The 11,755-nt window shown below is 41.7% G+C and overlaps 1 protein-coding gene and 1 long non-coding RNA gene across 6 annotated transcripts in view; one reads left to right on the plus strand and one right to left on the minus strand.

The window, feature by feature from the left end:
* Positions 1–11,755, plus strand: part of SV2B (synaptic vesicle glycoprotein 2B) — a 188,519-nt gene that overhangs the window by 169,100 nt on the left and 7,664 nt on the right. For all 5 annotated transcript variants that reach the window (XM_032252771.1, XM_032252766.1, XM_032252767.1 and 2 more), the window contains 2 exons: positions 4,538–4,671; positions 6,811–7,011. In XM_032252771.1, coding sequence (XP_032108662.1) covers positions 4,538–4,671; positions 6,811–7,011 — 335 coding nt within the window. The remainder of the gene's footprint in view (positions 1–4,537; positions 4,672–6,810; positions 7,012–11,755) is intronic.
* On the minus strand, positions 1,647–7,432 carry LOC116533152. Its single transcript, XR_004261113.1, has 3 exons — positions 7,421–7,432; positions 3,831–3,837; positions 1,647–1,729 (listed from the first exon to the last, which is right to left on the minus strand). It is a non-coding gene; the product is annotated as an uncharacterized LOC116533152 (long non-coding RNA).

Genomic DNA, 11,755 nt, shown 5'->3' on the forward strand with positions numbered 1-11,755 from the left:
AAAAAAAAAAAAAAAAAAAAAAAAATGTACACACCTCTTCTGCTAGGCCTTAACAGTCTGTGGGGAGGTTAAGTCAGTCTAGTCAGTAGTTGAGCTTGATTTGGATTTTGTTTTAGCTATGGTTACCTTAGAAAGGTTTTGAAACTTCCTTTTTTATTGAGGAATAATTTATATACAGTAAATTTACCCCTTTTAGCATATAGCTCTGTCAGTTTTGACAAATGCGTGCAATCATGTAACCACCACCACAAGCAAGATACAGGACAGTTCCATTACTTCCTGAATTTCTCCATGCCCTTTCTCCATTCCCAGCCCTTGGCAGCCAATGATCTTCTTTGTGTTCCATACATGGAATTATACAATAGGAAGCCATTTGAATATGCTCATTTTATTTAGCGTAATGCATTTGGGATTTATCCGTGTTATTGCATTTTTAGTAGTTTATTTTTATTATGGACTAGTATTCCATGAATTTAATGTAGTACTGTGTTTTGTTTATCCATTTACCAGTTGAAGGGATCTCTGAATTGTTCCAGATTTTGGCATGGCTAAATTAGTGTTTGACTTGGAATGTTTCTAACTACATTCATTTATGAATTTGTTCTACTATTTTTCTCTTGCTAATTTAATGTTTTTATCTTTATTATTTCCCTTTTTGTTCTACGTTCTATGCTTCAGTTATTGTTCCTAAAGGCAGTAAATGTGCTAGGATCTTTGTAAAGGAGACAGAATGAGGTATTATGATTTTTGCACTCGGGTATCCTTGAGTGTAAGAAAAGAAAGAGAGAGGAAGTTGGATTTTACTGTCAAACTTGCTGAGGCACAAGAATATATGTCCTTAGACTATTTGACTGACATTGGCACCAGGATTTCCCATCAGGAACATTTGCTGATTCTTCATGAAATAATATTTCAATATTTGTGGAAGTAGATAGCTATCTCCTAAGTCCACTCTTTTATTTATTTCTTGGGGTTACACACAGTGAAAGTACTCCTCATTTATGGAAACATGCTAGAGCTGCAAAAAGAGCCATCTTCTCAACACTCTTATTTAATAGATTTTTTAAAATGCAGGCTTAGAGAGGAGAAGAAAATTGTCTCAGAGCTCTTGGTGGTTAAGCTCTGAAAGGTAGACTCTTCATTTTTTTGGAGAGAGGCATCAGAGGTTGGGTAAAGGCCTGACACCTACACCTGGAGTTACATAGAGCATTCAGGCAAGAATTTGTTTCCTCTGTTCTTTAAGCAAATTAGGCCCAGGTACATATTTTCTGAAGTGATCCACTTATTTGTCTTTTGATTTATCTCAGATTAGGACCTGACCTAAGATAATATGCGAGAGACTGGGTTTCCTGTTCTTAAGAGCTCTGTTTCATTTCACTGTGCCTAGAGAGCTTATTGAAGTATTTATGTGTATGAACTTTGGGGAGATATAGTCTTTATTTATTTTTTCCTTAAATGATGATATAATTTATGTGAAAGAGAATTCTCTACTTTCTAAAAAGGCATTTGAAGAGTATATATGACGTGCATCTATGTCTGCACATGCTTTTCCGTCTGTCTGCAATACACATCCTCATCTTTGCTTAGAGAGCTTTTACTTTTCCTTCAGGGTAATCATCTCATACTTTACCCAGCTGGATCACAGGTGTCCCCTTAGAAGTGGTTTTATAGCATACCTCTATCTTGATAATCATCACGCTAAATTTTAATGGTTGGTTTTCTTGTTTATCTCTTTAATTAGACTGAATTTCTTTAGGGTGATGCCCTCAAGCCTAACACATGTCGAATGTGACTTTGGTGTAGCTTAAATCACTTGGTGGACTAACCACTGGGCCTGAAGGTAACCGAAACAAAAGGTTTGTAATGATAATTCTGCCATAGACCTTGGATTGCCAATGGCTTCTGTTACCTTAAGGAAAATGTTTACAAAGTGCTGTTGATAACATTTCTTTTATCTTTTGAACTCTCCTGAATAAAGACTCTTGGGTGGGCCTGTTCAGTATATTGGAGGAGATGATTTATGTAAAGAGTAATAAAATATGTTTTGGCCTTTTCTCCTTTTTATCTCTTCCCTTATAACTCTGGCTTTTTCTAACTTACTTGGAGAGACATTTGAAGGGCTGCCTGATCAGATGCATTTATGATTTATGGCTCTGCCTTCTCAGCCACCCTGGGAAGAATATTAAAATAGCACCCAAGGCTACATCAGCAGCCTATTACTATATTAAAAAGAAGGATATATTAAGAAATGCAAAGGCCTGCAACAGTTTCCAGGAATAGCCCTCCTGAGTAAACACGTCTACCTTATACATTTTGAAATCAGCAGCATCTTCTTGTAACAAAAGTTTTACCAATTAGTTTTCCTACGGAAACCTGAAGAATTTAGTGACAGTTTTTGGAGGCCCCTATTTAAAAGTCTGTAGCGGCTGGGTGTGGTGGCTCACGCCTGTCATCCCAGCACTTTGGGAGGCAAAGGTGAGCGAATCATGAGGTCAGGAGTTTGAGACACGCCTGACCAACATGGTGAAACCCCATCTCTACTAAAAATATAAAAAAATTAGCTGGGCATGGTGATGTGTACCTGTAATTCCAGCTACTCAGGAGATTGAGGTAGGAGAATTGCTTGTACCTGGGAGGTTGCAATGAGTTGAGATCACACCACTGTACTCCAGCCTGGGCGACAGAGCGAGACTCTGTCTCAAAAAACAAAAAACAAAAGTCTGTAGCAAATTTGACCCTAAGAAACATTATTCAAAATAGTTTGGTTTTCTAGACCAATGATTCTTCAATTTCTTTACGTATAGTAATCTAGTCTCTGCCATTGGTGATTCTGGTTCAAGAGATGTAGGTTGGAATTTAGGAAATGACATCTTTAATAATAACCTCAAGTTTATTCTGATGCAAGTGGTCTGGGGTCCTGCTTTTGATGAACACTTGCCCAGGACTTCTTGTTGGGGGGCGGGTCTTTTAGCAGAAGCTAATGACTGGCAGCTCTAGGTTAGTGTTCTGAGAAGGACACAATATAGCATGAAGGATAATGGTAACTGGTCATTGTAAGTAGTCCTGGAGTGAATTATTTGGTGGCCATTTTGAAAAGGAACAAAGGCCTTCAGCATCCTGTGCTATCTCTGTCATAGCGATCTCCACTGTGGTGTAGTTGCCTGTTTGCTTGTCCTTTTTCTCCGGTTAGCCTGGAGAGCAGGGAGCATGTCTTTCCTGTCTGTGCTCACAGCACCCAGTACCTTGTCAGTGTTTGCAGAAGACTAAATATGTAAATGAATGAATCGATGATAGAAAGAATGTGTATGATTATTCACAAATGAAGACGTATTCAAAGGCTTCCAGCCTGAAAGTCTGACCAAGCTTGGTAAACATAGCCAAGAGAGGAAGATGGTAGTGTGTGTCAGAGATATTTTTAAATGTTGTGTTGTTCTTTCCTATTAAATATGTGGGAATTGGGGTAGTGCAGTGACTCCCACGTGTGGCTGCACCTCATAATCATCTGGGTGCCTTATCCTCTTATTAACTGAGTTTTAAAAAAGTGAAGAAGTAATATATACACTTGGCATAAAGTGAAAATTAAGTGTATTATTCCTCACTTCCACTGCGCTCCCTGGAAACAATCATGTCTATCAGTTTCCTGTGTAAGTCTCCAGATATGTTTGGAAGCATGTGTATCCATACCCTTTCTTACCTGAATGATCTCCTGTTATAAACTCTATGTTGCATCTTGATTTTTTTTTACTTAACAACATATTTTAAAGATTATTCTGTATTAACACATATAGATCTACCTTATTTACTACGATGGCTACATGGTATTCCATTACATTGAATCTGTTACGTATGTATGTATGTAGTAATCCATTGTTGTTACAAGCAGTGCTGAACTGAAGATCAGTGAATGTATCTCTTTGAATACATGAGTAAGTATGTGTAGGATAAATTCCTAGAAGTGGTATTCCTAGGTTAAAGAGAACATGCATTTCAAAATTGGCAAAATTGCTCCCCAAAGAGGCTCCATGGATTATATTCTACTGATAGTGTGAATGAAAGTGCCTCTTTCCCCACATCTTTGTTTGGACAATTAAAAAAAAAAAAAGAAGAAGATGATTCTCAGACTTTCACAATTCTATTGCTTCCAAAACTTCTAGGACCATTCCAGGGGCCTGCATGTTTTAAAAGTGCATCAAAAAGCAAGATGTTATCAGTATTTCAATTTCAATGTGAAATTCACACCATTTCACATTTTTGTGATTCTGACTCAGAAGGTCTGTGGACTTGCCTTTGAAAACCACTAGGTTGGTGCACAGCACTTCATACGCACTTCCAGCAGACACCGGCTTCCGGGTCCTGAGGCCCTTCCCCACTACGAAACAAACAGCGAAGAAATGGGAAAGCAGTTTGGGTTGAAAATAATGCTCTGGCACCTTTGGGCTTGCAGATCTCCTTTTTCTGCCTTGCTGTGTTTTCCATTTTGGTCTCAAGTCTCTTTATTTTTCGGATGAATCACTCAGAGGTCAACCTCTTTCCACAGGTTCACAAGGATGTACTTTAAACATGTACTCTTTGAGGACACATTCTTTGATGAGTGCTATTTTGAAGATGTAACATCAACAGATACCTATTTCAAAAATTGTACCATTGAATCAACCGTCTTTTATAACACAGGTAGGTAAGAACATTGACAGACTGAGCAGACTATATTGAGAGACAGTTAGTTTTGTCCAAGAATCAAAATGCTCAGGCATCAGCTTCAGGAGTTAGGAAAGCATTCATCGATGCAAATGCCAAACCTTGGTGGGGAGATGGATTTTAGCCCCAGGCATGGCACAAATAAGGTGCACAGCCTTTGCTAAGGCATTTAATGTGTCTGTATCTCAGTTTTATCACAAATGAAATGGAAACAAAAGTTCTAGCCAAATGCCCTCACCCCAGTGAGGCTGACGCTATACATAAAGGGTCTCCGGTACGAACAAAGGATGACACAAAAGCAAACCAGCATTCCAGGAGGGCTGCATTTTATGCACAGAATGCATTCTTGAAGACCTTGCATAATTTGAAACTTGCAAAATGCAAGACTTGTGTTCTCACAATAAATGAAAAGGGAAAATTACATCTGTTCACATTTTGTGCATGAAGTGAAATACGAAGATTATTTTAAAATTACACTATTTTAGATTTCCATGGTTAAAAAAGTCACAAAATTCTACCACTTCACCACTTCTTGTTACTTTTGCTACCCTCATCATAAATTAATAAAATACCAAGTGAAGTTGGTGTATAAGGAAACCGAGTGAGCTTTTATTAGGGGCTTTACTTACATTGTCTCAATGAAGAAATGTACAATTTTTTTAAAAAATCCTTATCTTATAGCTAAGGAAACCGAGTTAAGGAAATCAAGACTTAAGCAACTTTGTCAAGGCCACGTTTAGCAAGTGAGGGAGTCTGAATTCACTCCTCAGTTGTTTGGCTATAAAGCCTGCAATCTTGCCACTGAACTGCTTGCATTATGTCGAGATCCATGTTTTATCCCTGGCACAGGCACCAAGGGACATTTTATACAAGAACGTCTTTTTCCTCTATGATATCAGCCTCAAGAGCTTCAATATGTGGTCTCTATTCTGGAGTCTCATAATACTTCACTCTGGCACTTACCTTCCTGAATTTCCTTTTACCCTAAACTTGAAACAAGAATGAATTCCAGAAATTTACTCACTGTCATTAAAAACTGGCATAGCATTTTGTTATTTCAAGTTTGAATGATGCCTCTTCATTTGCACACTCTTATCATGGAGATTCTTGCAAACATGTGTAGCCAGGAAATGTCAGAGCTGGGAGAATCAGTGGAGATGGCCAGGTGTACTCTTCCAATTTTGTAGATTTTGTAGGTAGAGCCTCAGGGAGGTTAAAGAGGGCTAACAGCAGGACCAGATCCCCAAACCTGGGTTTCTGGGGAGCCTGTTTAGGACTTTTTCTGTCAGAATAGCTGATCTTAGAAGGTGTAAGGAGACTTGCAAACTGGTTCCAATGCAAATTGCTTTTATTTTTTAAGAATGTTCAGGTTTAGGCACAGAAGACAGCATGGGCTCTGGAGTGACCGGCTCAATCTGGAAATAATGCTCTTCTGTTCTGCTTCCCTATGCCAGGTAGCCTCCAAGGAGGGGCCTAGCTGCTGTGGCCCTCAGTGTCACTTGATTGGTACAAACAGGACTGTTATCTGGCTGGAGAGATGATTTTTTTTTTTTTTTTTTTTTTTATTCCACAAGCTCTCCCTCTTTTGCCCGGGCTAGAGTGCAGTGGTGTGATCATGGCTCAATGTAGCCTTGACCTCCTGGGCTCAAGTGGTCCTCCCACCTCAGGTACCAGAGTAGCTGGGACTACAGGCACACACCACCACACCCAGCTAATAATTTTTTTTTTTCGTAGAGATAAGAGATAAGGTTTTGCTATGTTTCCTGGGCTGGTCTTGAACTCCTGAGTTCAAGTGATCCTCCTACCTTAGCCTCCCCAAGTGCTGGGATTACAGACGTGAACCACCACACCTGGCTGACAGGATGCATTTTTAAATGTCCATCAACGTTAGTTTCATTTCCCCTTGCTTTTAAGAACTTGAACAGGTCATTAGATTTTTAGGAAGTTTCTCTATTCATCCATACCTTGATGACATGGTCACATATTACATTGACTTTGAGGTGGTCTGACTGGCACAGCCTGCTCACAGAAGGGGGCAACTTCATTCCTGCCTCTGCCCTTCTCTGTCCAGCTCTCTTCCACTTACATGAACCGAAGCTTTCGTTCTCTCCCCAGACCTCTACGAGCATAAGTTCATCAACTGTCGGTTTATCAACTCCACCTTTCTGGAGCAGAAGAAGGGCTGCCACATGGACTTGGAGCAAGATAATGACTTCCTGATTTACCTGGTCAGCTTCCTGGGCAGCCTGTCTGTCTTACCTGGGAACATCATTTCTGCCCTGCTCATGGATAGGATCGGAAGACTCAAGATGATCGGTGAGTTGTCCGCAGTCTTTTCTAGGTTCCAGTGTGCTGGGATAGTGGCTTTCAAATGTATTAAAATGGGGAAATTTTTCCTTTTATTAAAGAATTCTTGCACAGTAAACCCAACAAGTAAGATTGCACCTGGGGCTATAAAACCAAAGATGCATGCCTATGGAAAATTCCAGGGCTCCATGGAAATAGTCAAAGATCTTTGGTCTAGGCGAGGGATTTTTGTTCATTTCCTGGCAGAGAAATTCTGTGATAGCAGTTTAATCCATTAGCACTTCAATAAGGGTACTAATAATATCCACCCTGCCTCTTCATCAGATTATTGTCAGAAAAATATATAAAATGCTCTGGGATGATAGTTTGATGTTTGAAGATAAATTGTATTACTTTTATTGTTTAATAGCAGTACCACTTTAGGCTTTGGAGTTGGACAGAGCCATGTTGAAATCCTGTCACTGAAAGGCTGTTTGACCTTGAATGTGTTTCTTTACTTCTCTGGGCTTCAGTTTCCTTATTTATAAGAGGAAGATTTTCACATCTAACTGGTAGGTTTTTGTGAGAATTGAACATAAGGTACCTGTAATGCTTGGCACATCGTGGGTTCTGAAAAGTGGTAGCTATATTCATATATGCTTTGCCTCATTCCAGTGGGACTTGCAGCAATTTGTTACAGAAACACATGCCATAAATGGTAAATAAGAAACAAAATGTACACACGGAGGACCAGGGAAAATGTACATTAGAATATGAGTCAAGGCCAGGGTGGGGAAGTGGACAACACATTATTTTAATAAACATGCCATTAGGGACCTGCCTTAGGGATGTCATTGATTAGGAAAGTTCATATGAAGCTTCCTAGCAGCAGTTTGCAAAAAGAAACACAATCATAAAATCATTTTGTTGGAGAAGAGGAAATTGATCAGGTCTTCATAGGAAGGAATTCTTTTCTGGTGTTTGGCTCATACTGAATATCACTATTATAAATAGTAGCATGCATATTCAGTGTGGCGAGCATGAGAAGTGCCTGTGACTTCAGCTTTTTAATCTTGTGGTGAGGGTGGAGTCATCTCTTAGGTATGGCAGACTTCGTGCTCTCCTCTGATAGAGGCAGTGCCTGGTTAGTCGTAAGGCCCCTGGGGGAAGGGACAATGGTTACTCATTTCCATAAGCCCTGTGTCCAGTGCAGTGCCTGTAGTAGGAGTTCACTCAGCAATGCTTCTGAACTGACTAGAATGGATGAAGATGGCCTCTTTCCTAGGTCAGCCCCAAACACCAGGCTTTCAGCAGAAGACACTATAGGTTGGCATCTGAAAAAAACTTTGACTGGGGGCCAGGTGTGGTGGCTCATGCCTGTAATCCCAGCACTTTGGGAGGCTGAGGTGGGCAGATCACTTGAGGTCAGGAGTTTGAGACCAGCCTGGACAACATGGTGAAATCCCATCTCTGCTAAAAATACAAAAAAAAAAAAAAAAAAAAAAAGTCAGGCATGGTGGTGCACACCTGTAATCCCAGCTACTTGGGAGGCTGAGATGGGAGAATTGCTTGAACCCGGGAGGTGGAGGTTGCAGTGAGCCAAGATAGCACCACTGCACTCTAGCCTCCAGCCTGGGCAAGAAGAGCAAAACTCCATGTCAAAAAAAAAAAAAAAAAATTCAAAAAGCAAAAAGCAAAAACAAAACAAAAAACAACAAAAAAAACTTTGGCTGGGGGTCAGGTGGCCCCATCTCTTCCAAGGTTAGCTTTATGTGTTGACCCAAGTTCCTTTACTTCACTGAGCTTCCATTTCCATTGTTAAAATAATACCTCTGTTTGCCTCAATGAGATAAAGGGTGTGAGAGCCAATGTGTGACACTTCTGCCATTTGTCACCAGCCTTATGAGTCCCAGAGTTGACCAGTGGATTCTCTGGTCTAGTCTTGAAGCAGAAGTCTGAGAAAGTTCTGGGGGAGGCAGTGTGATAAGGGTGGGGTGGGTGACCGTGTGGATGAGAACGGCCTACAAACTAAGGAGCTGCCACATGCCCCCTCATGGAATTGGTGGGTGGCTGGCACAGGGGCTGCAGGACAGTGAGACAGTGGACGTCCTTTCCCTCACCACTGAAGCCCATCTTATCATCGTGAATACATCCCAGATCAAAACGATTCCTATAATGCTAAATAAAGGCATGCTCCCGGATGAGAGGTCTAGAACTAATATTTAATCATTTTTTCTAGTCCACTCCCTTGTTAATGTCTCTGTTTTGTTTCTGAGCTAGAGGCAAGCTTGTTAAGAGCTCAGACAGGACCTTCTTTGTCTCTCTACCCTTCAGTGTTTAGTAAGAGGCCTGACATGCAGTGGGTTGACTGTGATATTGGCAGTGCAGGGTAAAGACGAGGTGCTCAGTTAACACCTATTCCACTAGGATATGCAGCGTGGGGGAACCCCTTTGAAACAGCCTTATCCCCAACTCTCAGACCAACTCTGCTATAAATCTGCAAGCACATTTTTGTTCTGCTTAATCTGCTCTTGGTGGAGTGCAAGTCATTTCTTGTTATCAGTGGAGTAGAAGTTTTCCTGATTAGGCTGTTATCCATTCATTTATTCATTCAATAACATTTATTTTTGCAGTACTTACTCTCTCAAGGCTGTGTGGGAGGCAATGGGAATGCAGCGAAATTGAGACAGACAATATCCCTGTGCTTAAGGAGCAATGATCTATAGGGAGAGGCAGACTTCCACTAGAATCTTAATTTACCTAAACACTAAGACATGCTTATTATAGGTCGGTCAGTGTTCCAGACATTTTATAAATATTAGCACATTGAACTCTCACAATAACTCTGTGAGGTAGGCACTCTTTTAATCAACATTTTAGAGATGGGGACAGTGAGATAGCTCACAGAGAGGTGAAGCAACTCACTCAAGGTCACACAGGTAGTAAGTAAGCTGGCATTTCCACCCAAGCCTCCCAATTATTAGAGGAATAAGAATTATGGAAGTGGAAGTACAGTGGGCCCTGGGGACTTATAGTAGGAACACTTAACAGAGGAAGGCCTCCCTGACTATTAGTTGATTTGTCAGATGATAATATTTTGTGGTTAATGAGTGTTTGCCAGCATTTATTGGAAGCTGAGCCCCATGGCTGGCCCCCATGAGGGATGCATGGATATAGCGGGTATTGCTCAGAGAGCACTTGGGGTCCTGTAGATGCCAGTTTTCCCCTGTTCTAGTTCTCTTCCAGCATTTGGAAAAAGGTTACCAGGCACCTGCTCACGGCCCTACTGGTTCCCAGAGTGGGCAAAACCCAGGTGGGTAGTTATCGTTTCCTAGTTCATCAGCAAGGATTGGCACTAGTCTCGCAGCCCCGGGTCTGAGGGTAACACTCTGGGCCGAGGCCCATCCCTGGGGAGGTGTTTCCTATGGAGGCTAGGTCAGCCTTTGGTTTCTTGCCAACTGGAGTACCTTCCTCCCACAGGGTGCTGGTGCCCGGTGGGGCGCTCGTGCCCTGTGTCCCGGTTGGTTGATTGAGACCTGCTTCCTTCCCACCTTTCTGCTCACCCTATTTCCGCCTCATTGCTGGTCACTTTCCTGGTCTGCAACCTGTTCTGCCATGCTCTGCTTCCACCTTGGACTTGGAGCTTGCATCCCAGGCTCCCTTGGGGCTAGAATTACTGGATTTTGGCAGCCTTGACATTCTTCTTTGGATGGGATCTCCTGTCAGCTGTGTAAGGGCTGTGCTGCTCATTTTCCTTTCCCGTCCCCATCCCAGAGATCTGAGCTGCCCTTCTCTGCTCTGCTGGGGGCCCTGCGAGGCTAACCCCATAGACTGCATACTCAGATTCCTGGGGGGAAAAGGGATTCACCCCAGATAGTTCTGGTGATGAGACTTTGCTGATAGGGCTTTTAAAGGTATGGACAGTGTTATGGACACGAATAAGGCAGGTGAGGGACCCAGACACCAGCAAAAGTGAGAAGCAGTTACCACCTCTATGGCTGTGAGGACAAGGTGGGAAATTGCACTCACAGAGCTCTATGGGGGCTGGAACCGTGGAGCAAGAGCTGCTTGGGAGGAACGGGGGTCTTGGAGGGATGCAACCATTGCCAGAAAAGGCCTTCTACCCCAGGGCAGGAGTTGGAGAGAGGTACTCCAACCACTTTCTCCTCCCAACTGATAAGAAAGTCCATGGGGTTAGCATGTAGAAGGTGTTGTTCACAGAACACACTATAAACTACAGAGTACAAAGCAGGGCTGGGAAGGGCAGGTCAGACCTCTGGAGTGGGGATTTGGGTAAATGGAGAATAGCACGGCCTTTCTTCAGGTTTCCCTTCAGTCGCCCATGTACAGGCATGTTCTCAGCAGGTTATAAGCTCTATGAGAATGGATTTTTAAAAAAGCGTTATTTTTTTATTTTCAATGGATAAATTATAATTGTGTATTTTGATGGGGTACAATATGATGTTTGGATATATGTATATGATATGGAATGATTAAGTCAAGCTAATTAACATATCTGTCACCACACATACATATGTTTTGTGGTGAGAGTATTTGAAATTTACTCTCTTAGCAATTTTGAAATATACAATACCTTGTTAGTAATGGTAGTCACCAGGCTTGGCAGTAGATCTCAAAAAGTGAGATGATGCAGATGTTTCTGTGCCTGGCTAATTTCACCCACCAGCATGTCTTCCAGGTTCATCCATGTTGTCATAAATGACAGAATAGCTTGCCTGCTTGCTTGCTTTTTCCTTCCTTCCTTCCTTCCTTC

This window comes from Sapajus apella, unplaced genomic scaffold (assembly GCF_009761245.1).
Source record: "Sapajus apella isolate SASKATOON/1434 unplaced genomic scaffold, GSC_monkey_1.0 scaffold80, whole genome shotgun sequence".
Classification (NCBI taxonomy): domain Eukaryota; kingdom Metazoa; phylum Chordata; class Mammalia; order Primates; family Cebidae; genus Sapajus; species Sapajus apella.